General features: G+C 38.6%; 1 protein-coding gene across 1 annotated transcript in view; it reads right to left on the bottom strand.

Annotated features, from left to right (window-relative positions):
* Positions 1 to 21,183, bottom strand: part of LOC128781654 (interleukin-6 receptor subunit beta-like) — a 29,541-nt gene extending 8,358 nt beyond the window's left edge. Inside the window, exons 1-12 of the mRNA XM_053931389.1 lie at positions 21,141 to 21,183; positions 20,837 to 20,887; positions 18,189 to 18,300; positions 14,776 to 14,942; positions 13,677 to 13,816; positions 8,744 to 8,885; positions 8,500 to 8,582; positions 7,215 to 7,425; positions 4,924 to 5,082; positions 3,751 to 3,873; positions 3,045 to 3,197; positions 964 to 1,107 (exon numbers count right to left, since the gene is read on the bottom strand). Coding sequence (XP_053787364.1) covers positions 964 to 1,107; positions 3,045 to 3,197; positions 3,751 to 3,873; positions 4,924 to 5,082; positions 7,215 to 7,425; positions 8,500 to 8,582; positions 8,744 to 8,885; positions 13,677 to 13,816; positions 14,776 to 14,942; positions 18,189 to 18,300; positions 20,837 to 20,887; positions 21,141 to 21,183 — 1,528 coding nt within the window. The remainder of the gene's footprint in view (positions 1 to 963; positions 1,108 to 3,044; positions 3,198 to 3,750; positions 3,874 to 4,923; positions 5,083 to 7,214; positions 7,426 to 8,499; positions 8,583 to 8,743; positions 8,886 to 13,676; positions 13,817 to 14,775; positions 14,943 to 18,188; positions 18,301 to 20,836; positions 20,888 to 21,140) is intronic.
* Positions 21,184 to 22,857: the final 1,674 nt, after the last annotated feature.

Here is a 22,857-nt window from a genome sequence, read left to right as displayed (position 1 = left end):
GTGTTGGGGGGAGGAGGGGTGCAAATCCTGTTGATTTCAAGGAAGATTTAAAATTTCTTTTTTATCTCTGCTGTACATTTTTTACTATTCAGTTGTATTGTTTTATAACTCCTTCACTTAATACAAAAAAGCTGTTGTGGGGAGAAACCATTTGCATACTTCTGCTTTTGAATATCACAGGTTACTGATACCATCTTAGCATGTTCTTTTATTTTTCTATTTAGAAATCTTCATTAAGGGAAGCTGTGGTCAAAAAAAAAAAAGTCTGTTGCAGTGTTTGTTTTAGTTTAACTGATGAGGTGTTAAAAATGTTTGAAAGACTAAGTTTAGCCAACCTTATATGATTTTAAGGTTTTTTTTTTGACTTTTTAAATGTAATTATATTGGTCTTAACCTATCCAGGCACTTCTGAGAAAAGCAAACTTTTCCCACTGACCTAAAGGACCTGTTACTTAAAATGTACTTAAATTATCAGAAAGCAAAGGATACTTTGATTAGTGTTCACCCACCCTAGGAGCAATTAAAAGGTACTTAATCTTTTATTTTTGCTGTTAATGGCTCAGGAAGCCAATTTTACATGATTACTCAAGATTTTGCCAAAAGCAAATGATTGAGCATTACTAGTCACAGGCAAAAATTTCATTTGCTGAAATCTAGACAATAACTGCCAATAAATAAAGATATGTACACATAGCTAGCACTAAAAGGTCAGAAAAGGTTTCAGAGATTAAGAACCCTAGCTAAGTTCCCTGTATATTAGGTAATAAAATGCAGGTAATATACAGGTATATAATGAAATACTTTGTTCTGTGACACAAAGCTTACCTCTTGCAGAGGAACAATTTTTTTGTATTTGCTCTCAGTAACTGAGGATTGAATAATAAACCTTGTGAGTGAACACTGACAGAACATAAAGCAAAGATTCATGCTGGGTAATGCAGATGCATAGAGGTTCCACAGTACCATATTTTGGAGTGCTGAAAGGTTGTGAAAGAGTCAGAGGTCCTTCTCCAGCATTAGTGAATCCTGAAATCTGCACACGATAGGTGGTCTTTTCCTTCAATCCGGTAAGATGGTAACTTGTGACAGAAGCGTTGAGAGTAACAGCTGAAACACAAGAGGTTTTAGGAGATGATTAGATGAACTCCCATGGCTGAGCAAATATCAGCGTAGCTGACTGGGCAAACAGCAAATTTCAATTCCCTGATCCTCATCTGGAGGAAACCAGACTGTGCAGATGTTCTTTGGGTAGGTACAAGATTTCTCCAAAATATTTATGTACATTTTAAATCCAGAGATTACAAGCATAAGCTTTTAACACACCAAGGCTGTATTTGGTTTGTATGGCCAAGTTTTGGAAGCAGGGGTGCTGCAGGGGGGGCATCTGTGACAAGCTACCAGAAGCTTCCCATGTCCAACAGAGCCAATCCTGCTGGCCCCAGGATGGATGTGCAGCTGGCCAATGCTGAGCCAATTATAAATGGCTCTGTGACAACAGATTTAAGAAAGAAAAAGAAGTTACTCTGCAAATGTAATTGCAGCCAGAGAAGAGCAGGGTGACAATATGTGAGAGGAACAGCCTTGCAGACACCCAGGTTGGTGAAGGAGAGAGAGAAGGTGCTCCAGGCACCAGAGCTGAGGTTCCCCTGCAGCCCAGGGTGAGACCATGGCCCTGCAGCTGTGGCCCTGCAGCCCATGGAGGTCCCAGGGGATGCAGAGATCCACCTGCAGCCCCTGGAAGAGACCCAGGCCAGAGCAGGTGAATGCCTGAGAGGAGGCTATGAATGTGTGGGAGGCCTGTGCTGGAGCAGGGTCCTGGCAGGGACCTCCAGACCCATGGAGAGAGGAGCCCACAGTGGAGCAGGTTTCCTGGTAGGACTTTTGACCTTGTGGGAAATCTGTGCTGGAGCAGGCTGTGCCTGAAGGACTTCATCCTGTAGGAAGTAAACACTGTAGATGCTGGAGCAGTTAGTGAAGAACTGTAGCCCATGGGATGGACTCATGCCAGAGAAGTTAATGGAGAACTGTCTCCCATGGGAGGCAACCCATGCTGGAGCAGGAGAAGGACTCTACTCCCTGAGCAATGCCAGAAACAATCTGTGATGAACTGTGTGTAACTCCCAGTCTGTGTCTCTGTGTGCTGCTTGTGGGGAAGAGCTAGAGCCTGGGAAGGAGGGAGTGGTGGAGAAAGGTGTTTTAAAGGTTTGTTTTATTTGTCATTATCCTACTCTGAATTTCATCAGCAATAAATTCCATTAATTTCCCCAAGCCAAGTCTGTTTTGCCCGTGTGGTAATGTGTGATCTCTTCTAGTCCTTATCTCAACCCATTAATGTTTTGTTACATTTTCTCTCCCCTGTCCACTTGCAGAGGTGATAGAGTGGCTCTGGCATCCAATGACTTCGGTATCCAGCCGGAGTCAAACCATCACAGGTGATGAATGCAGAAGGCTGTTTATACTTCATGAGAGGAAAATACATCTAACATGCTGAACAGTCATTGGAAAGGTTGGAAAAGACCTTTAAAGTTGGAAAAAACCTTTAATGTTATCCAAACTTAGACATAAAAACTACCAATTTAATAAAATGTTTCCAAAATTAAATTTATAATGGTGTCTTTGGAAACAGGTAAGAAATAAAAAACTGCTAATTGAGTTGAAAAATGAAATATAGAATGTCTTACATCTTATAGAAATGCTCAGACTCAAGCTTGGATGAGGTGCAATGAAACATAAAAGAGTTGTGACTGAAATCGTAATAGTGAAAATGTGTGTCTTCCTTTAAGTGTTCCTAGAGAATTCTGCTGTAGTCTTAGAAATTGAATTTTTAAGGAAATAGCAATGTTTAATTTGATATAAAAACTAGAAAATTCTAAGAGTTCTTGGGAGCATCTACAGCATTAAAAGTCTAACCAGGAGCTGACCTTTGAGAGTAGAGCACTCAAATTGTACAGAAATCATAATTAACTCAGTAGACTTAATGGTCTGAATGAAGCATTTCTTTCATGACCCTGAGCTGCTGCTTTGTTCTAGCAGTGGTCACTTACCTGGAGACTTTTTCCTTGATGAATCTGTGTAACTGATCCTGTATCCCTGGAGAAAGCCCAAACAGTCTTCTGCAGCTATTTCAGCCCACTTCACAATTGCAGAATGCTTTGTGATATTCAGAATTGTCACATTAGTGGGACCAGTCCTAGGAACTTGAAAAAACCAGATATTTGAGTTCTGCATCAATACGTGTGCAATGGACATTTGTTTCCAAGAGAGTTCTTGTCAACTTCTAGATGCTATAAATGGAATGTAAAGGGTGTAAGAGAAAGGCAGAGTGCCATAGAGTAAAAACCCCTCACCTTAAACAATGCCAAAGTAGGTAGAAATTGTGACTATCTCATTATGAATATTTTACTCCAATAGCAACAGCCATACTCATTTCAACTTGCAATATCAGACACGATGAAATTGGGACTGGAAAATCTGATTTAATTTAAGTTTGAGCCACATGGGTCTGAGACCATCTTTCTGTTATTCTGGGTAATGTCACACATAATAAAAATATTTCTTTGGACATGTCATTAAGGAACAGATTTCAGGTTGTTCACTGCCAGGACATAACTGCTAAGAATAAAGGCAATGCTAACTGGAGAAAGCTGTTCAGTCACCTGGAAAAGAAATTTTGTGTATCTTCCTTTTAGTGCTACAAATAGGAAACAAGAAGAAATATAGAGGGTTGGGTTACACAAAGGGGAGGAATACCTCCTTCAACGGAGTAAAAGTGGGTCACTCCAAAAGTCTTTTCATGTCTTATGAAACTTTCACATTGACACACATCAGATGCATGTACCATTATTTTGTACAACTTATATGGCTGAAAATTGTCTGTAAAACAAATAAACTTATGTCAACATCTACTGAAAAGTTATAAATTACAAAGAAGAGGAAAAGCAACGGCTTCATAGATTTTCTGTCAAGTTCTTGCTTTCTGAGACTCATGGCATAGCAAAAGTGTATAGTGCTTTCCACTGAGTACAAAATATGTACATCCTTCTTCAGTGTCTCTAGATGCTTTATGTAAACTATTTCAAAGCCAGAACGGGACAAAACATGGGTTTTCTTTTAGAAGATGACAGGTGTGTTTATAGTCTCCCTATGGGAGGCTTTAGCTGCTGAAGGAGAAATTAGGAACTAAAATGGCTGTAGTTATCTTATTTCAGGGATAGGTATTTCCCACTCAGCTAGAACATATAAACCCAAACAAAAAACCTGGATGTAATGTGGCACTACAGATGTTGCAGAAGGACGAAGGTAAACAGTGCACTCTCTAGAAGACTTTGTAGAATTCTGAAGCTAAATGTTCTCTGTTGTACATACAAACCAGTGCTGAATGGCCTTTGCAAGAGTTATCTACATAATTTTAATCAAAAATTTCAATGTCTGTTCCATAAAGAAATCCCTGATTGAAACCCATCATGTCTAGCATGGTAATCAGAATACTGGAGTTGAGAACTTAGGCTTTGACAAGTATAGACATTGGTATAAAAATAGAAATTAACCTTAGGGAGTCTGTAACAGAGTAGTTTATATTGAAAGATAAGCTTACCTAGGTACAAGATGAAAGGGTTTTTTTAAGCCAGTAATGTATAGGAATTCCTGGAATATGGGCAAGGAGAGACATTGTACCAGTAGTTACCTGCATTCCTTGCCCAACAGTATCCAGAAAAACCCTAATGAAAACTCTTCTTTTTATCTGCCTTAATGTTGCTAAGCATTAGATGATGACTCAGTACTGGACAAATATTAAGAGCTGTACTTATCTGGATGGATCTTCAATATGCCCTTAAAAACAAAACAAAAATCCCACTCCACCCAACCAAAAATAACCAAGAAATGAAAGGGTGCTTCTCCAGGAGATGTGGTGGTTGCAGTTACCTAATGTGAAATTTCCAGTAGCTGTGGTTATTATCTTCATGTTCATATTCTCTTTACTGGTGCCCCAGTCAACCACAAAACATTTTGGATTGTATTCTGGAGTCCATGTGACAATTGCATTTGTTCCCTGGCTTTTGATATGGATTTGACCAGGCAAGTCTGTGAATAAATACACAATTAAAGGTCAATAAACAGGAAAGCAGTTTTCTCCTCTGTTGTTCTCTCTTTCTCCCTTGTGCTCTGTTTTTAAAAGATTATTCATTAAGCAGTTATCATAGCAAGTGACTTGATACTTATCATAGTAAGGTTTACAATAGTATTTCAATAGAAGAAACTTGGCATTTACGACTTTGCAGAGGTGTCTGGGGATTACAGTGTGGATTGCTGTTCAAAACTTTTCCTCATTTCTGATTGTTTGAAATTAAGTGGCTGTTCCAAGCCTCAGGAAAAAGATATCAGGCGCTGCTAAATAACCTCCTGTGAGCCACTAGTATCTGCTATACATAGAGAAACTCTGAAATAGTGCTTGCCTGAGCAGGGGTGGAGGAGAATGGGCTAATGATAGATCACACCTAGATGATTTCATATTTCATATTTTGAATTTTCTGAAAGGAGCTTTAAAATTTTGACATTTTAGAAGATAGGGTATCAAACTAGGAAAGGCCTTCTGACTGACACTAAGGAAGGAAAAGGGCAACCTGCCATTTTGAGGTAAGAAGTGGACCTTGTGAGAGACATAAAATTCTCAATTTTATCTCCTGACTGGAAACAAATACAAGAAAGGCAAATTAATTCTGAGGGAGCTGTAGTTGTCTGAGGGACCTGGGGCTGTCTGAGGTTGTTTAGACTGGAGAAAAGGAGGCTGAGGGGAGACCTTATGACTCTCTACAATTACCCGAAAGGAGGATGTAGCCAGGTGGGGGTCAGTCTCTTCTCCCAGGCAATGAGCCATAGGACAAGAGACATAGTGTTAAGCTGTGCCATGGGAGGTTTAGGCTTGACATTAGATGGAATTTCTTCATAGAAAGAGAGTTTGAGCATTTAAATGGGCTGTGCAGGGTGGTGGTGGAATTACTGTCCCTGGGATATTTAAGTAGAGAGAGGATGTGTCACTTTAGTGCCATAGTCAAATTGACAGAGTAGTGTTAGGCCATTAGTTTGACTCAATGATTTTAGAGATCTTGTCCAAAATAGTTGATTCTGTCAATCTGTAAAGAAAATTACCGTACTAGCTAACAAAAAGTTGTGTATGCAAAGAAGGAATTTATCTTAAGAATGCACTTAATGCAAGTATCCTCTCAGTAATTCATGATAGATACAGAGAAGCTGCACTGAAGAACAACCAAACAGAAACAGGCATCTGGAGAGAGCCATGAGGTTCAGAGGTTCAATAGACAACTAACTGTCAGTCAAAAGGTGGCTTGAACTGGTAGATATATTTTATCAGAAGAAAGCTAAGGGACTGAAATGTAAGGGCAAAATCAAGTTGTTTCTTCTTTGCAAGGAAAAGGAGAACAACATGAGGGGAGTGTTAGAAAATTCTGGATAAGCAATAGTTTGCAGCTGTTGGAAGATCAACAAGAGTACTTGCACATTTCTTTATTGTGAATGCTATAGCTGAATTTAAAAAATCTTACTTCGTAAGAGAGGTTCTTCTTATACTGCAATAAATACATCTCAAGACTTTAACACATGAATCTAGCTTATGTTATAAGGAAGACATTATACAATAATTTTTAATCTTAAATGAAAAGACTGTCTATTTAGGTCTCAGAACAGCTTAGATCTTCATTAGAATGTGGCATGTAGATCCTAATGTGACATGTATATACTATCTATTCATTTTCCTATGTGCCAGTTAGAGTAATACTGAAATAAAGGACAATAGGAAGTCTCTTAATAGTTATTTAGCTCAAGAACTTAGACTTGCACATAGTTCTGTGAACCTTTTTTAAACCACTGGCACCTACTTGATACTGAGAACAGTCCATAAACTATTTTCCTATGTAAAATCCACCATTTTCCTAAGTAGATCCAACAAATGGTACTTTCTCTAGTTGACAAAGAAAGCAGTGAGTGCAAAAAGGAATATTAAATTGCTAGTTTGTTAACTTCTGCTGAAATATCTTCTTAAGAAACAATTCTGAATCCTAGTATGTAAAAATATTAGCCTAATATATATTCAAGAGAATGCTTTCACCTATCCTAAAGTCCATGAAAAAGTAGCCTTAGAGATTGGTCATAAAATTTCCCCACCGTTATGGTGAATAGATCATAAGGTAAATAAATACCTGTTACAGAGAATTCTGGGACAATGTAGATAGCTGGTGGAGATTCTCCTGCTTCATTATAGGCAGAAATATTAACTCTATAGTCAGCCATAGAGAGATTAACAAGAATTTTTCTGTCTTTGAGAGAGATATGATTTGGTGGGTGGCTGCAACTGTTGGGTATTCTTTCCACATTAACAAAATATCCCAGAACATTCTTACTTTGTGCTACCTGGCAAGAGGAAAAACATTATTATTTTATAAATGCTGTTATTTCCTGTGCCAAAAATCAAGAGGAATTTAATTTTATAAACAAAATGTAGCCTCTAATGATGGGGATAAAATCATACTAATTTAATTAGGTCATTAGGAATCAATAAAGAAAAGCATTTCCTTAAAATTAAGAGCATGCTTAAATTGAGAGGATTTAAGTACACAATTACAAATTTTCCTTAATTGAGATCTTAGTAATGTGTATGCAATTAGTAATAACAGCAGTGAAGCAGCTGTAGCATTCTCTACATTTCAGAGGAACATATCCCTCATTTTCAGGAACTTGACAGTTAATGAGAGGCGTTTAATTGAAATTTATGCCTGTGGATATCCTCGTCTTCTAGGGCTTGATTACATATGTAGTATCTTTAAAGACAAATGCTAGCAATTATGCTACAAATTTGGAACGTGTTAAATATCCACTGGTAGAAATTCCTAGTGGTGGTTCACTCATTATTTTACTGTACTAATCTTAATAAGAGATTGGAAAATGAGTGCACAGAAATGGAAATTACTGCAATGTAGACAGAAACTTAATACCTTCAAGGTACCTTGAATTCTTCAAGGATTATTTCTGATATCAAGATTGTCTGTTATTTCTGGCACAAAATTAATAGTATGTAGATACCGTGAAGCTGTGAGGGTGGGTTATCTTAATGAAATAATTGGATACTTTTAGAATAACATAGACAGGAAGACATTTACTAATTTAAAAGGCAGAGACACATATCTTGTGAGGAATTTCAAATGAAGCTGGAAGCTCTTAAAATAAATACATGTTTTTCCCTGGAAAAGAAGGGAAGTTTTAGTAATTTTTCAAGATTATAAATTGATATCATTTTTCTCTGTTATTTTCTAGCACCTAAATCATCAGCATACAGATGCAACTAATTCTGCAGCAAATATAAAATATCCTATGGCTTTTGCATATCAAGTGTAGACTCAATACAATAAGAAAGTCTGTTTTTCCCTGCAGTGCAAGAAATAAATAGAATACATATCTGAAGGTACCCAGACTCAAAGTGAACCTTACTTCCCACTTCAGAAGAACACTTCTTCTTCCTGGAGAGACTTGTGTAGTTACATTATATGATATTCTTGGCTTGTTCATGAGTTCTGGTAAACATGGAAAAAGATGGAGACATGCACTCAAATGAATAATTCTGATATTTGTATTTTCAAGAGTATCTGAAAATCCTATTCCATATGACACAGAATTTGGAAAAGCCTTTACATTCATACTTACTACCAGTAGGATGAAACTACATTTCACTTACTGTGAGGGACCAGAATCTCTTTGCTCCAAATGCAAACACAGTTGAGACCATCCTTGGTTATGCATCTGAGCTGAACAATGTATGAAGACATAGCATTTAAATTTGAAATGGTGACATTGACAACGTTGCTTCCTACAGCCACCTAAAAAAAAATCATTTATGGAACAGCAATAAAACATTATCTTGTATTGTTTTCTCAGCCTAAGACCAGTCTTCTGACTCAGCTGAAAGTAGAGGTTCCCGTCATCAAATAGGAATTATTGCACATTTTAGTCAAGGTATTTTCATTCTTTCAAGGCAACACACTCTTTTTCATGAACTTGTTCTGCTCACTCAGGACAGTAAGTAATCAGGTATAAATATTACTTTTTAAATCAATTAGACATTACATATACTGAAAAATAAAAATTTACTTAACTCCAAGCCTTGTTAGCATTCTCAAGAACAAGAAGTCAAGGGAAAACAAAACATTAAAAAAGCTCTTATTTTTAAAAGTGTTATTATGTCTGAATAGATCTACATGGCTGTTTTCTTAAACAGCATGACTGGATTGAATGTGTGGCTGCCTATATGCCTTGGCACTGCAGAAGAGATTTGCATCTGCAGCTGATGATGGCACTGGAGCTCCAGTAACTGTAAAGGGAATGGCGTTTTTCTTGAAACAAAGACACCACCCGTGTCTAAGGAAAACCCTGAGCTGAAAAATACAGAGAAAATAAGAGAAAATACATTAGGAAACTGTTGTTATCACTTAAACTCTTCCCTAAAACCCCACAAAATCAGCAAAGCCCCACTCTAAGGTGAGCAGCTCTTCTCTTTGAATTTCTGCAGTCCTTTATATTTTGGTAAGTTAATTAATTAACTTCTGTAGGAGTGTGCTCACCTCCCTCTCCTCCACTTCCCCTCCTGACCTTTATTTCTTGTAATCCTGATTAAGTGATAACCACTATCAGCTGTCATATTAGATGTGTCTGGACCAGCATCTGGCTCAAAGTCATTTCGGGGCAGACAGATAACAGCATGAAAGACAAGGGCTGATTTTAACAGTTCATCCACCTACTCATAGTGCTGGTTAAGATTCAACTCAAGTCAGCTTTGGAAGAAACTAATATTTGAAGAGAGAATGCATATATGTCTTTAAGTGTCTCATCTTACCCTTTAAATAGTAGATAGCCCACAGCCTCTTGAGCTCTCCTGCACAGCAGTGGGCTATACAACGGGATCTCTTGAGTAACCTTCTTAACCTCTGAAGGTTAGTCCTCAAGGATGAGAGAGTATTCATCTCATCAGATACTTGATAAGTGAATTGGAAATTAATACACTGAAAATTTAAAATCTCATTTAAGTGATACAAAGGATTAATTGTGCACATATAATCCTTTAGACAACTGTTGACCAGGTCTGGGACTAAGTCTGGATCCAGAAGCAACTAGACTTGCAGGGGCTCTTTAGAAGCATTTTAGAATGCAACGGGAGCCTTTTTTAACTATCATGACCCAATTAAAAGGTCTCCGTCACAGTTCTGTCTGACTCTGTGCTCTGTGAAGTAATTATGCATTCCTTGCCATCTACTCCTGTTAAACCCCTGCCACATTTACTATCAAACTTTGCTAGATTTCTGTTTTATATCAATAAATATAGCTTCTTTCTTATGAGTGAAGGGTATTACCCTGTCCATGACAACTTCATATAATTTTTTGGTTGGTCGCAGAAAAATCCCACTACCCACAATATTACAGAAAGACTCCAAACAAGAGGGAAGTGGAATTGATTTAAAACCCAAATGTTAAATTGCATTACACATACATTTATCCTACTTGTGACAAACACTAGCTTTATACATCCTTTGTGCATGTATGGCCATACTCACTTATTCATCTGTGAGCTTAGCCTATGTTTATTTTATTAATAGATTACAGCCTAATTCATAGCATCAGCTGGGACCTGGGAGATCATGAATATTCATAAGCTGTAGTCTTCACTCATTTTTGTCACCCAGTGGATATCTCTACTAGTCCCTCCCAGTACTCATGTGACTCTTCCATCTCCCCTGACTCCAAAACCTGCAGAGCATGCATTTGTACTGCTCTTACCCCTCTATTCTTCCACATGCCATGTGCCAGACTGTCTGCACGTGGTTGTCTATCTATTTGCACTACTGGGTGGGCTATGCATGGGTAACTGGCTGCCGCAGGATGGTCTAGGACTTGTATGCAAGTGAACAAGGGGACCTTTCCAAGACCTGAATGTTCTTTGTATTGAGATGAAACAGTTCTTACATGGTCCTCTCAAAGTAACTCTTCTGAAGTGGCTAAATAAACCAGCAGTCAGCTACAAGAGAAATAGGAACAGTCTTCTGAGACAAAAGGAAGAACAAGAGAGATTTTTGTAGTAAAAAGGAAGCAAAGAGGCTCCTGAGTAAGCAGAATTTCCCAAGAAGTGGGGACTGTTGCTATTTAAACAGTTTTCTTCTTTTCCTTGATAAATGGATATTTAAAACCTGATTAACACATATAAAAGTAACAGAGCTTGTAAAACAGGCAATTTCAGGGACTTTGTGATACAAATCATGCTTATGTGCTTGCCTGCTGGAGAAGCCTTTGCTTGATATGCTGGATGGGAAGGGGCAGGATAAGCAGCCATTGCTTCTGCATGCAGACATTATTGAAATTATGACTCATTTTTGATCTGCATATTCCTTTTAATTTTGTACTGCCCTGTTGCTGTGGTATATTGCATGTCCTAAAACGCAACTGGAACTGATCTTGTGTCTCACAACATCCTTCTCTCCAAATTGGATAGTGATGGATTTGATGGGTAAACTGTGACGTGGATTGGGAAGTGGTTGGATGGTTGCATCCGGAGGGTAGTGGACAATGGCTCAGAATCCCATTGGACATCAGTGACAAGATGTGTCCATCAGGGGTCCATAGTGGGTGTTACCAATGTTATTTAATGTCTTCAGTAATGACTTAAAGGGGTCAAGTGCACCCTATGTGAATTTGCAGATGACCCCAGGCTGAGCAGTGCTGTTGGCACTCCTGCCGGATGGGATGCCATCTAGAGAGACCTGGACCGGCTCCAGAGGTGGACCATGGGAATCTCATGAGGTTTAACAAGGTCATGTGCAAGGTGCTACACCTGGGTCAGAGCAACCCTGGTACCAGCACAGGCTGGGGATGGGCAGATCACAGCAGCCCTGCCCAGAAGGACTTGGGCGTGCTGGGGGATGAGAGGCTGGACCTGACCCAGCCATGGCACTCACAGCCCAGAAAGCCACACGTGTCCTGGGCTGCATCCAGAGCAGTGTGGGCAGCAGGGCCAGGGAGGGGACTCTGCCCCTCTGCTCTGCTCTGCTGAGACCCCACCAGCTCTGGGGTTGTTACTGAACAGTCCTGTAAGAAGACATCTATGCAGCAGTGAAGGAAGGTGCTGGAAATTCTTTTAAATTTAGCACAATAGAGCATGACCCCTATATTCGTTGTTAGTGCTTAATTTTGTACATACAGTGCTTAGTACAAATACCAGAGAATAATGTGGCCTTGTGCTAATTCCGTACATCTGTGACTAATAAATTTGTTCCAGTTAATGCTTTCTTGTTTACTTCTGTGATTTAATATGTACTAACTAATATCTCAGTTTTGACAATAAGGATTGTGTGTCAGAGCAAAGAATCGTAAAAGAAGTACATTATGACCTGATAACATATTTGAGATACTCCCAAGGAGAAAAGATTCTTCAGAAGATGTGGAACCATATCCAAAGAAGTAGAAATAATCGGCATATATGCAGGTTTTCAGGAAACATGAAAATACAATAGTTTCAGGAATATAACCTGGTCTCTGAGGTTACTGGGCATACATGCTTTGAAGAGAATTATCCATGCATTCAGTATTGCTAATGAAATAATGTTGGCTTCCTAGTCACCATCATAACACATATTATGGAGAGTTCATTTCCCAGTTTTCAGGGACAGGGTCCCCAGCACAGGCAGGACATGGACCTGTTAGAATGAATCCAAAGGAGGGCCACCAAATCAGTGGGATGGAGTACCTCTCCTGTGAAGAAAGGCTGAGAGAATTGGGATTGTTCAGTCTGGAAAAGAGAAGGCTTTGGGGAGGTGTTATTGTTGCCTTACAGTACCTCAAGAGAACTGACAGGAAAGATGGGGCAAGACTATTCCCAAGAGCATGTAGTGACAAGACAAGGGGCAATGGCTGTACACTGAAAGAGAGTACGTTTAGATTAGGTATGAGGAAGAAATTCTTCTCTGTGAGGGTGGTGAGGCACTGGAACAGGGAAGTTGTGCATGTTCCATCTCTGGAAGTGTTAAGGCCAATTTGGATGAGGCACCCCGGTCTACTGTAGTGTGGCCCTGTACATGGCAGGGCTCATTGGAACTAGGCTGGTTGGAACCTTCTAACCCAAACCATTCTATGATTCTATGACTGTATTACAGGAAAATTATTTCTCTTCTTTTCAAAGAAGAAAATCTGGAATAATTACACAAACCAAAAGTGTGTAAAGTATGAATTATTACCTCAAAAAACAAAGCTACCTGATCTCTAATCTGTTTGAAAATGTAATGATACCAGCTAAAAGAGCAATATTGTAAATATTGTAAATTTGGATCTTTTACATGGCATTTCTGATATTCAGCTCTTGCATCACAGGTAGTTGTAATGTCTCACTGGTAGGTTAATGAACCAGATAACATGCTATTCTATTTTACTTTGTTTAAAGCTACTATTCCTTCTTTCCCAAACATTTCATGATTTTTTAGAACTAAACTAAGGTGTCTTAGTGGGATCTGCCTACAAAGTGACTCCTTGCTATGCTGCCTTGCAATCCTTGTGCTGCATACAATATGTGCAGCTAAGCTGATATTGAGGCACCTTATATTCGCATGAAATTGTCATCTGGAAGTACTTACCAGTGTCCATGGAGCAGATTCTGTGAGTGCCTCTCTGTATCTCAGCTCATATGGTGTATGAGCTGTTGGCAGGTCCCACTTTATTATTAATTGGTTTGTGATCTGATAAGCATTTATGTTAGATGGTGACAAGCACTTTCCTAAAATGGGGGAGATACAGTCATTAAAAATGCAAGAGAAGCAGGAAAGTTTTGGTAATTACATCTGTTGAGTGTGGCCTATAAAATTAAAAGACTTGGCACACAGTATTGAATGATGTGAGACTTCAAAACACCATGGAAATGAATAATTACTAAATCTTTATGACATCAACAAAATACAGTTGTTTGTAAGGACCCTGGGGGGCATCCCCTAAGTGAAGGTGCTACAATTGTTCCTCTTGCCTTTCTTTTGTGAATGCTTCTACTGATTTCAGGAACACTCTTCTTCTAAGCAGTTACTATTCTGAGTGAGGCTAAAAGGCAAAATCAAAATGTCAAAAGTAGCTGTAATCATGAATTGTATAAAAAAATATCCAGAATATCTTTACATTTCAGTAAGGGCAAATATACTTTCATTTTCCTCTCCAATAAACACAATGTGGCCAAAAGTCTTCAGTAAAGATTATACTATTGATAATTTAGGTTGTACTGGTAGTAACTCCCAGCAGTGAGAAGCATTGGTTTTTCTTTGACCTGAGTTGTCTGAGCAGGTGAGGTTTTGAGAAGCTCTTAACATCAGTTACAATTCTAATGCCCTATATCAAGGATTCCTGAGGTACACAGTGCTGAGTCAATCTGCTCTTTGTAAACCAATACAAAGAAATTCGGAAAACCATCGAAGAGAGCACAGAAAGCTGGTACACAAATATTACTATATATTTTTCTGGATAAAAATATGAAATATTCCAGCAAAATATTTAAAGTAAAACCCTCCTCCCATAAAACATTATAGGCTTCTGTTATTAACTTCATTCAAAGTCAAACTCAAACTGCATCTTAGCTCTCTGAATCAGTTAAAATAACAGGAGTGTTTTGGGAGCTGAAATTTTGGAAATAATCTTTAAAGAATACAGCTTTAGCTGGGCACTGCAGTAACACAACTTGTAAAGACGCTGTACCTGCTTTGCTTGGTAAAACTGAGATATTCTTTCCTTTTGCACATATGTGATGGGCATAATTCACTGCTATCCAAATGGTTGCAAATCTCTCAATGTAGAGATTCTTTCGTTCTATCGTGATGGAAGGTGACGATGTGTTTCGCTGAAAAGGTTTACGTATTTGGTTCCTTCAGAGAAAAGGAAGCAGAACGAAAAACATTTTATTGGATTATAGCTATTCTTTCCTCCCCTGCCCAAGAAAGCAAAATTATAGCAATTTATAGCTTTCCAGATACTTCTACACATAATTCCACATCTGGAAATCTTGAAGGTTCACCTTGAGCAGTTTGAAATAGCAAGAATAATTCCAGCACCTCAGCAACCCTAGCAAATTTAAATATGCAAATCCTTGTATTGTGTGGTGGAGAACTGTTGAATTCCTTAAACTTTTAAGGCATAGCATGATACAACAAGATCTGTATGACCTTCTTTCTACTCACAGTAGGATATATAAAGCATTTTGAAAGTAGAAAATTAGGTTAGAAATTACTTCATAAAGCCTCATTTCTTATAACAGGGGCACCCAAATTCCTTTTGAACAGCAAAATTTTCCAGTTACGTGCATCTAAATTACCATAAAGTTATGAAGCCTCTTATGAGTTATATGCCTATCTTCTGACTTCTGTTCCTGCAAATCGTCAGAGTTTGATGGAGATATTTAAATGTCACCTGAGTCCTCAACCCTGTAGATTTCTCCTGGTATACCTAATACACACAGCACAGAAAATCTGAGAGTTTTAATGCCTTACATCCAGCTTTGCTGCCTATTTTTTTTCTTGTCTCTCTCATTTAGTCTCTGCCACAGGACAGAATTTTCCAAGGTTGAAATTCTGCAACTTCAGTGCTCTTAAAGAGAGGGGCTAGCATACTAATTGCCTACCTATGCATTTCAAGTATTAAATTACACACATCATGATTCAATATTTAATACCTAAGAAAAACTGCTTGAAGGTTTTCCTGTCTTCTGCTACAGGCTAGATGTGAATCACCCATTAAAATTTCAAAGCATGATTTTGAATTCTTGGTTGGAACTTTTTCTGCGGGAGTGTTTGTCTTTAATCTTTTTCTTCCTGACAACTTAATCACAAGGAGCAAGGACAAAGAACTATTACAATGTCAAACTGATGTTACATGCAGGAAGGGGCAAGGTAAAAGCCCTTCCTCTCCTAGGCAAGGTAAAAGCCTTTCACATGTGGTTTTTTTTCTTTTCTTTTAACCCAACAGAGGCAGAAATAGTAAGCTTGTCTTCAAGACCACCAGGTGGAAGCTTAGGAGACTGAGGTTAAAGTCCTGACTGACTTGGAAACATCAACACCTCTGCCAGGGAATTGTCTCCCTCGTCCCCCACTAACATCCTCTTTCATTCTTTTGTCTGTCTTGTCTGTTCATGACATCAACCCTGCAGCCTGGGAACAACACAGTCTGGTTTTTGCTTATGACTTTAAGAGCAAGTAGCTTAAAAATATTTCAACTGATAACATCTCTTCAGAAACAGAGCTGTTTCATAGATATTTCTGCACTTCCAAAAAATTGGTGTTCCTTGAAGTTCCAAGAGTCAAGACAGCAAATGCAGTGGAATTTGGTGCTTATTGCAAATTGGTGCCTGCTGCTACCTCCAGTGAAAAAATATTGAAGGTGATGGAGGGAGTAATCTCAGCCTTGAGGTGGTTGCTTTGCTCCTGTGCAATGTGAAGATGATCACCCTGGGGAATTTCCCAGTGTGGTGACATTTTCTTAGCTTTAGGAGATATTTCTAACCACAGCTCATTTTTAATGACAAGGCGTGGTTATGTGGCCAAAAAATCAGCAATGAATATTAGAATTTACCTATGGTATACAGTGTTGTACTCTACGAACCCTATGATACGGTCTCATGGCGAAGATCATGTCTTCTGATCTTACATTTCTATTTCTGAACATGCCCCTAATCTCATGGGAGATTCCAAATATCTAGATATAAAATGAGGAAATTCAATTTTGTAATGCAGCTGCAACTGAAGATACTGTATTTTAGGTAATCAGTTCAAAATTAACCCTACAAGTTCATTCCATCTGCTAAACCACTACTTGATAATTCAGAATTACCAGAAAGTATGCTACATCTGACATCTCCTTGGGTACATGCTATAGCAAAATACATAATACATAAAATAAAAGCTTAGTGTCTGTTTATGTTTGAATGTTTTGTTTTAATTTTTTTTTTACCTTAAATACATCTGTGTTGAATAGTCAATAAAAGTCAATAGCTGCAAATAAAGGTAATTGAGTAAGCTGATCTTTGGCAATAATGCTTTAAACAGTATGTTGGAGGCATGGTAAGATGTATAATGACTTTGTATTGGGTTTGCATAGCAAGGTTTTGGGAGCAAGGGAGCAAATTGCTAAAGAGGTGGTTTCTGAGAAGCTGCAATAAGCTTTCCCATGTACAACAAAGCCAGTTCTAGCTGGGCTAACAGGACAGACCTGCTGCTGGCCAAGGCTGAGCCCATGGTGGTAGTGCCTCTGGGATAATGCATTTAAAAGGGGGAAAAAACTACTGTACAACAGCAGCTGGCAGAGAGGAATGAGAACATGTGGGAGCAGCAGAGAGCAGCCCACACTGCAGCAGGTTTGCAGGGCTTGTGAGCACATGAGGGACCTGCTTTGGAGCAGGCTGCTCTTGAAAAGCTGGCACCCCATGGAAGGTACCTACACTGGAGCAGTTAATGAAGAAATGGAGCCCCATGGGAAGCATTCATGTTGGAGTTAATGATGGACTGTGGGAGTTCATATCTCCTATAGGAGGATTCTCATGCTGGACCAGAGGAAGAATCAGAAGAGAAAAGAAGTGACAGGCACAACATGTGATGGACTGACCACAATCCCATTTCCCATCCCCCCACAATGCTGGGGTGGAGGAGGCAAAGAATTCAGTCAAGACCAGTAAGAAGAAAAGAATGGGGGTGGGAGGCAGAGAAGGGGAAGGTGTTTCAAGTTTTAACTATATTTCTCATTACTCTACTCTGATTTGAATGTTAATAAATTAAATTAATTTTCCCAGGCCATGTCTGTTTTGCCCATGACAGTAATTGCTGAGAGACCTCTTCCCGTTCTTATCTCGACCTATGATTCGTCATATTTCCTCTGCCCTGTTGGGAGGACTAGAACGGCTTTTGTGATGTCTAGCCAAAATCAACCTACCACTCTCTTACCAAGCTCTTACAAATCAATAGGTATTGATGAGAAGTGATGGAAGGTATTGACTAGCTTTGTTTAATAACCTATAAAGTGATGAAATACACTGGAACAAAACTCCAGCAGATGGGAACCACATCTAACTGCAATAAGAGCTTTTGTTTTTGTTTTTGTTTTCTGAGATAACTTTTCAGACTTACCATTTTAAGTATACAGTATAATTAACTGTATTTGCAGCACTAGGTACTGGCAGCCAGGTACAGGTTAGATCCTCATTTAATTCTTTGTAACACACCAATTCATTGTCCCAATCTGAAAGATGAAAACATGGGCACTGAAAAAGACGTATCACAGGCAACCATTAACTGACTCAAAGGGATTATGAGTAATGAAATCAAATACAAACCAGGCTAGAACTGGTTGACTAGATCCCAGAATTGCTTCAAAACCATCAATCTCTATCTGAAGTTCAGAACTACACACTATTGCTGGATAAAAACAATATTACTTTCAAACTGCCAGCTTCATAAAGAATGCATTATAAAACAGGAGGAGTATAAGTTCATGTATAAAATTACCTGTTATTAATTTTTTAAAGAGAAATATGGGGATTTTTTTGCAACTGAACATACCCTTTTTCAGTTGATGTGAAAGTAAGCACTGATGACATTATTAAACAAACTTGGTTTTTGTCTTTAGTAATTAAGTTTATGTCAGTATTTCAAAAATCTCTTAACAAAAATACTAATGACAAAATATGACTGTTGTTCTTCTTTTGCTTTGTGTCTTACTGTCTGAACTATTAGTTCAGAAGAATCAGTCATGGTGTCTCAAAGTCCTTTGAGAAGGACTCAGATTTTTTGTTGTTTTTGTTCAGGAAAGTAGACAAGGATCTCAACAGGAATGGGATGATTAAGCTAAATATTTCCTGATGAGTAGAGTCACACATCCTTCCTACTGTTAGGTCTAGCAAGTTGCCAATAGGCCTATCAATCTTAAATAGGAAATGTTTTGCTATAAGTAAATATGAATATGTCTGGAGCTAGTGTTGCAGCATAGTTATGGTATCTCATAACCTAGGTTATGAGTTAAAAGATCAGTTCTCTTTTCCTCATTTCTTCCTACAGCCTGAGTTATAAAGTATCCTTGGCATTCTTTTAATCATTGAGATGGAAAATGCATACTGAAGTTTAAAGGTGTTTTGGAAAAAGAAGTGTGTCAAATGAGTATAGCACTGACTTTAATATCCTCACCTTACGACACTTATTTTCTCATACTAAATGAATAATGCTTTTCTAATAAACTATGCTGCACCAGTTCAGGTGTGTACAGTTTCCTTTCAGGAAGGTGGAGATTATGTCTTCCTTATTTCCATAGCAATGTGAAATATTACAGAAGTCTTTGCTTTTCTAGTCTGGCCACCAAACCACATCTTGGCCTCCTCACCCATGAACACGGTGTCTGTCAACAACAGGGAAAACAGCAACAGCTCTCACATTCTTCTTCTGTTTTACTTTGAATTAAACCTTACACTTACTTAGTGTTTCTTTATTGTTGTTTTGAAAAAACACCTGAAAACACAATCTTTTTGGAACTGCTGTTATACTTCATGTCAATACATTGGTAATACACTGCTCCTGACACTATTTGAAATAAGAGTTCTATTAACTCAGATCCACATGGTGTCTACCATGTGCCAGACCTGTCTCTGCTTACAGAGAAACAGTGGTTGTATTGTTCCTCATGCTCTAAGTTTTGCAAAATCCCCCGGTCTTTCTCTACAAGATTATGGTATTAAAGCAGACAAAGAAACAATAGTAGATTTCGTGTGTGGAAATAGTGTACTAGCTCACCTAACAGCCCAGTGTATCCTCCCACTTCCAATATACTGAAATTCTACATTACTTTGTCCAGATGAATATAATGAATCTTGCACACTTTTGTTTTCACTTGTCCTGCTTGTGGATATTATGCACATGCACATTAATTTTGTTTCTAGTGCTTTCTTTGTTCTACTGTACACCTTAATGTACACCTTAATATGCATATTAATAATTCTTCCTGGACCTAGCATAGTACCAGAGCTGTATCACAACTGTGCTCCAAGAGCTATGCAAAGAAAGAAAAAAATTCCTTTGCTCTAAAGAAAACATAGTTCGGTTTCTCCACTTAAAAAAAAAAAAAAAAAATTCAAACCAACAAACAAACCCCAAACCACTTACCTTTATTTTTTTTCACTCTAGAACTTTCTGTTTTTCTTCCTGAGCATCTGGTTTTCTCACTAATGATTTAGTGGAGCTTAGTCTGGCAAGTTAATTGCAAGGACTAGAAAATTATTCATGGCTAATTTCAGAAGAACACAGTCCTCCAGCAGATGTCTTGCCCTGTGTACTCAAAAACCTGTCATCTCTGCTGTGCCTTTTAGCAAGTAGGACGTTCCTGACCACAATAAATCCAGCACAAAGTACATCAGATGACCACCCACTGCTCTGTAATACTATCTATCAAATGTGTTGTACTGTTCCTTCTTGCCATCATCAGTAATTTCCCAGTTAAATGGAAAGCAGAGATATCTATCACACTTAAACATTAGAGGATTCGTGGTCTTTTGGAACGACAGCTGTTTGTGACGCGCTGGCTGGGCTTTCACTCACAGCGTGCGGGTTAGCCCGGGCGCCCTGCCATCACTCAGACACACCTGCCCGTGCTGCTCTGGCCGGGTTTTCCTTTTGGGAAAGGCGGGCGTGCTTTTAGGGGCGATGCTTCCGAGCGCCGGCAGAAGCCCTCAGCAGCACTCATCGCCAGCCGGAGCCCGGGCACCGCGCCGGGACCCGAGCGTTCCACCCACCTGGTAGCTGCCGGCAGAACGGAGAGTCCCAGTCTGTGCAGCGGCAGGAATCTGGGGAGCACAAGGAGGAAGGGGTAAAAAAGAAAAAAGGAAAAAAAAAAAAAAAAGAAGAACAAGGGGAAAAAAAAGAGGAATTGTTGGTCAAGACAACCGCTAAAGAAACCGGAAAAATGTTGCTGGTGGTTGCTTCTCCTACTCACAGAATTTAATTTGGGCATTATTTTCTTCATACAGCCCCATCCTTGAGTAACATTAAGGATTTTTAATGTTCGTAAGCGGCAGTAAGCAGTATATGAAAACTCACCTCTGATAAGTAAAAAGATAGCTGCCAGCAGAGAGTTCTTCATCTTCTCTGTAAAGAAGCGTAATGATTACCATCAACATTACACTGTCTTCAGTCTATTTTCACACTTCCTTTTCAAACTTCCTATTCATTTTAACACCTATCCTGCTACTGGCTGAACAAAAGTAATACATTTATCAATGACAATGGGAAGGACACTTGAGTTCTGTGTTATTAATTATATTTACAAGATCCTAAAAATCTTTCTGGAAAACAGGAACTATCTACCCTGGATTTTGTAAGCACTCACTGTGAGATTCTTGACGGTGTCTGCAGATCAGCAGTGCAACCTGAATTAAGTTTATAGGTACTTCTAACTCCTTTGAAAACCCTAACTGTCACTGCAAATTAGAGCTATTCATATCAGTAAAAAGGAAGTCAAGGTGATTGACTGAGTCTAATATGAATTCTTGTATACTGTAGAAATAATAGCAGCAGAAGACTCTAACTTGTCTTCACTTTCTGACTTCTTTTATCTTTCAATGTAATTTCCCTACCTCAAAGATGCTGTATCTACATTGCTGGTACCTACACCAGGGCCCTAAAACAGACAAAAATCACCATAGCTGTAAATCAGATGTTTGCTCCACATCATTAATTCAGAGAATATTCTGAACACAAAAGCCAGCAGACACATAACAGCTGTTATTCTTACAGCAGTAAAGGGAAATTTTCAGAAAATTTTGCTACTCTGGAAAATTTCCCTTCTGGGCTTAGACAGCTGCTATCAGAGACTGGATCCAGACTTACCTGGAGATAGGCAAATGATTAACTTATCTTGGCAACCATGGTAAATTTCAGGTTGAGTATTGAATAGAAAAAAAAAAAAATGTCTGTTTAAAATTAATCACTTTCCTAAAGAGAGAGGCATGCTTCTCAGCATGGTCTGCAGTAGGAGTGGGTGACTAATGCAACAACCATGTCTTATCAGATTTTATGAAGAGCACAGTCATGAAAGGCAAGTGATCAAGGAATTCTGAGTGCTACAGGGGCTTTCCTAGCCACGAATTCATTGGTCTCAGGAGTAAGCTCCAAAATGCTGAAGGGTGGCAGATTCAATGTATCCCTTCAGGATCACAGTCCCTGTTATCTGAGAGATGCTTTGCCTTGGCAAAGGAAAATTTGCCAAAAATTTGCCTTGCCAATACTTCCAACAAGGAATAGCCAAGAGGATAGCGTCAATTGATGATCATAAGGAGAAACTGAAAAAGTAAAAATGCAAGTCATATGTGACAGATTTTGACAGTGGGCTTGAAGATCCAGAGACTCAGAATAGTGTAGAAGTCAAGAGATGGAGAAAACTTTAACAGCTATACATATTGGTTTGATGTGCTCGGTATAATCACACTCAAAACAGCCTATCCTAAATTAAAACCATGTAAGTAACTCAGTGCAAGAGCAGGACTGGATTTAGTGTGAACAGAATTAGGACAGAGCATACTGGAGAGAAATAAACCAAATGAAGCAAGTCCATATCATCTTTGCTGGAGGTGTAGGTCTCAATATAAATGCCACTGCAATTTGAAGAAAAAAAGTTAATTCTAACAAGCACAGAAAATACATTACTAGTCCAAACAGCAGAGGAGATATAATCTTGAAAACTGGAATTTCACATTTGACTGAGTGTTGCCCTGATTTTTAAAAGTGTTAAGTTTTCCTTTATAGTCCTTTTGAAAGT

Source organism: Vidua chalybeata, chromosome Z (genome assembly GCF_026979565.1).
Source record: "Vidua chalybeata isolate OUT-0048 chromosome Z, bVidCha1 merged haplotype, whole genome shotgun sequence".
Classification (NCBI taxonomy): domain Eukaryota; kingdom Metazoa; phylum Chordata; class Aves; order Passeriformes; family Viduidae; genus Vidua; species Vidua chalybeata.
The sequence above is the reverse complement of the archived record's forward strand: the minus strand, read 5'-3'. Positions and strand labels throughout refer to the sequence as shown.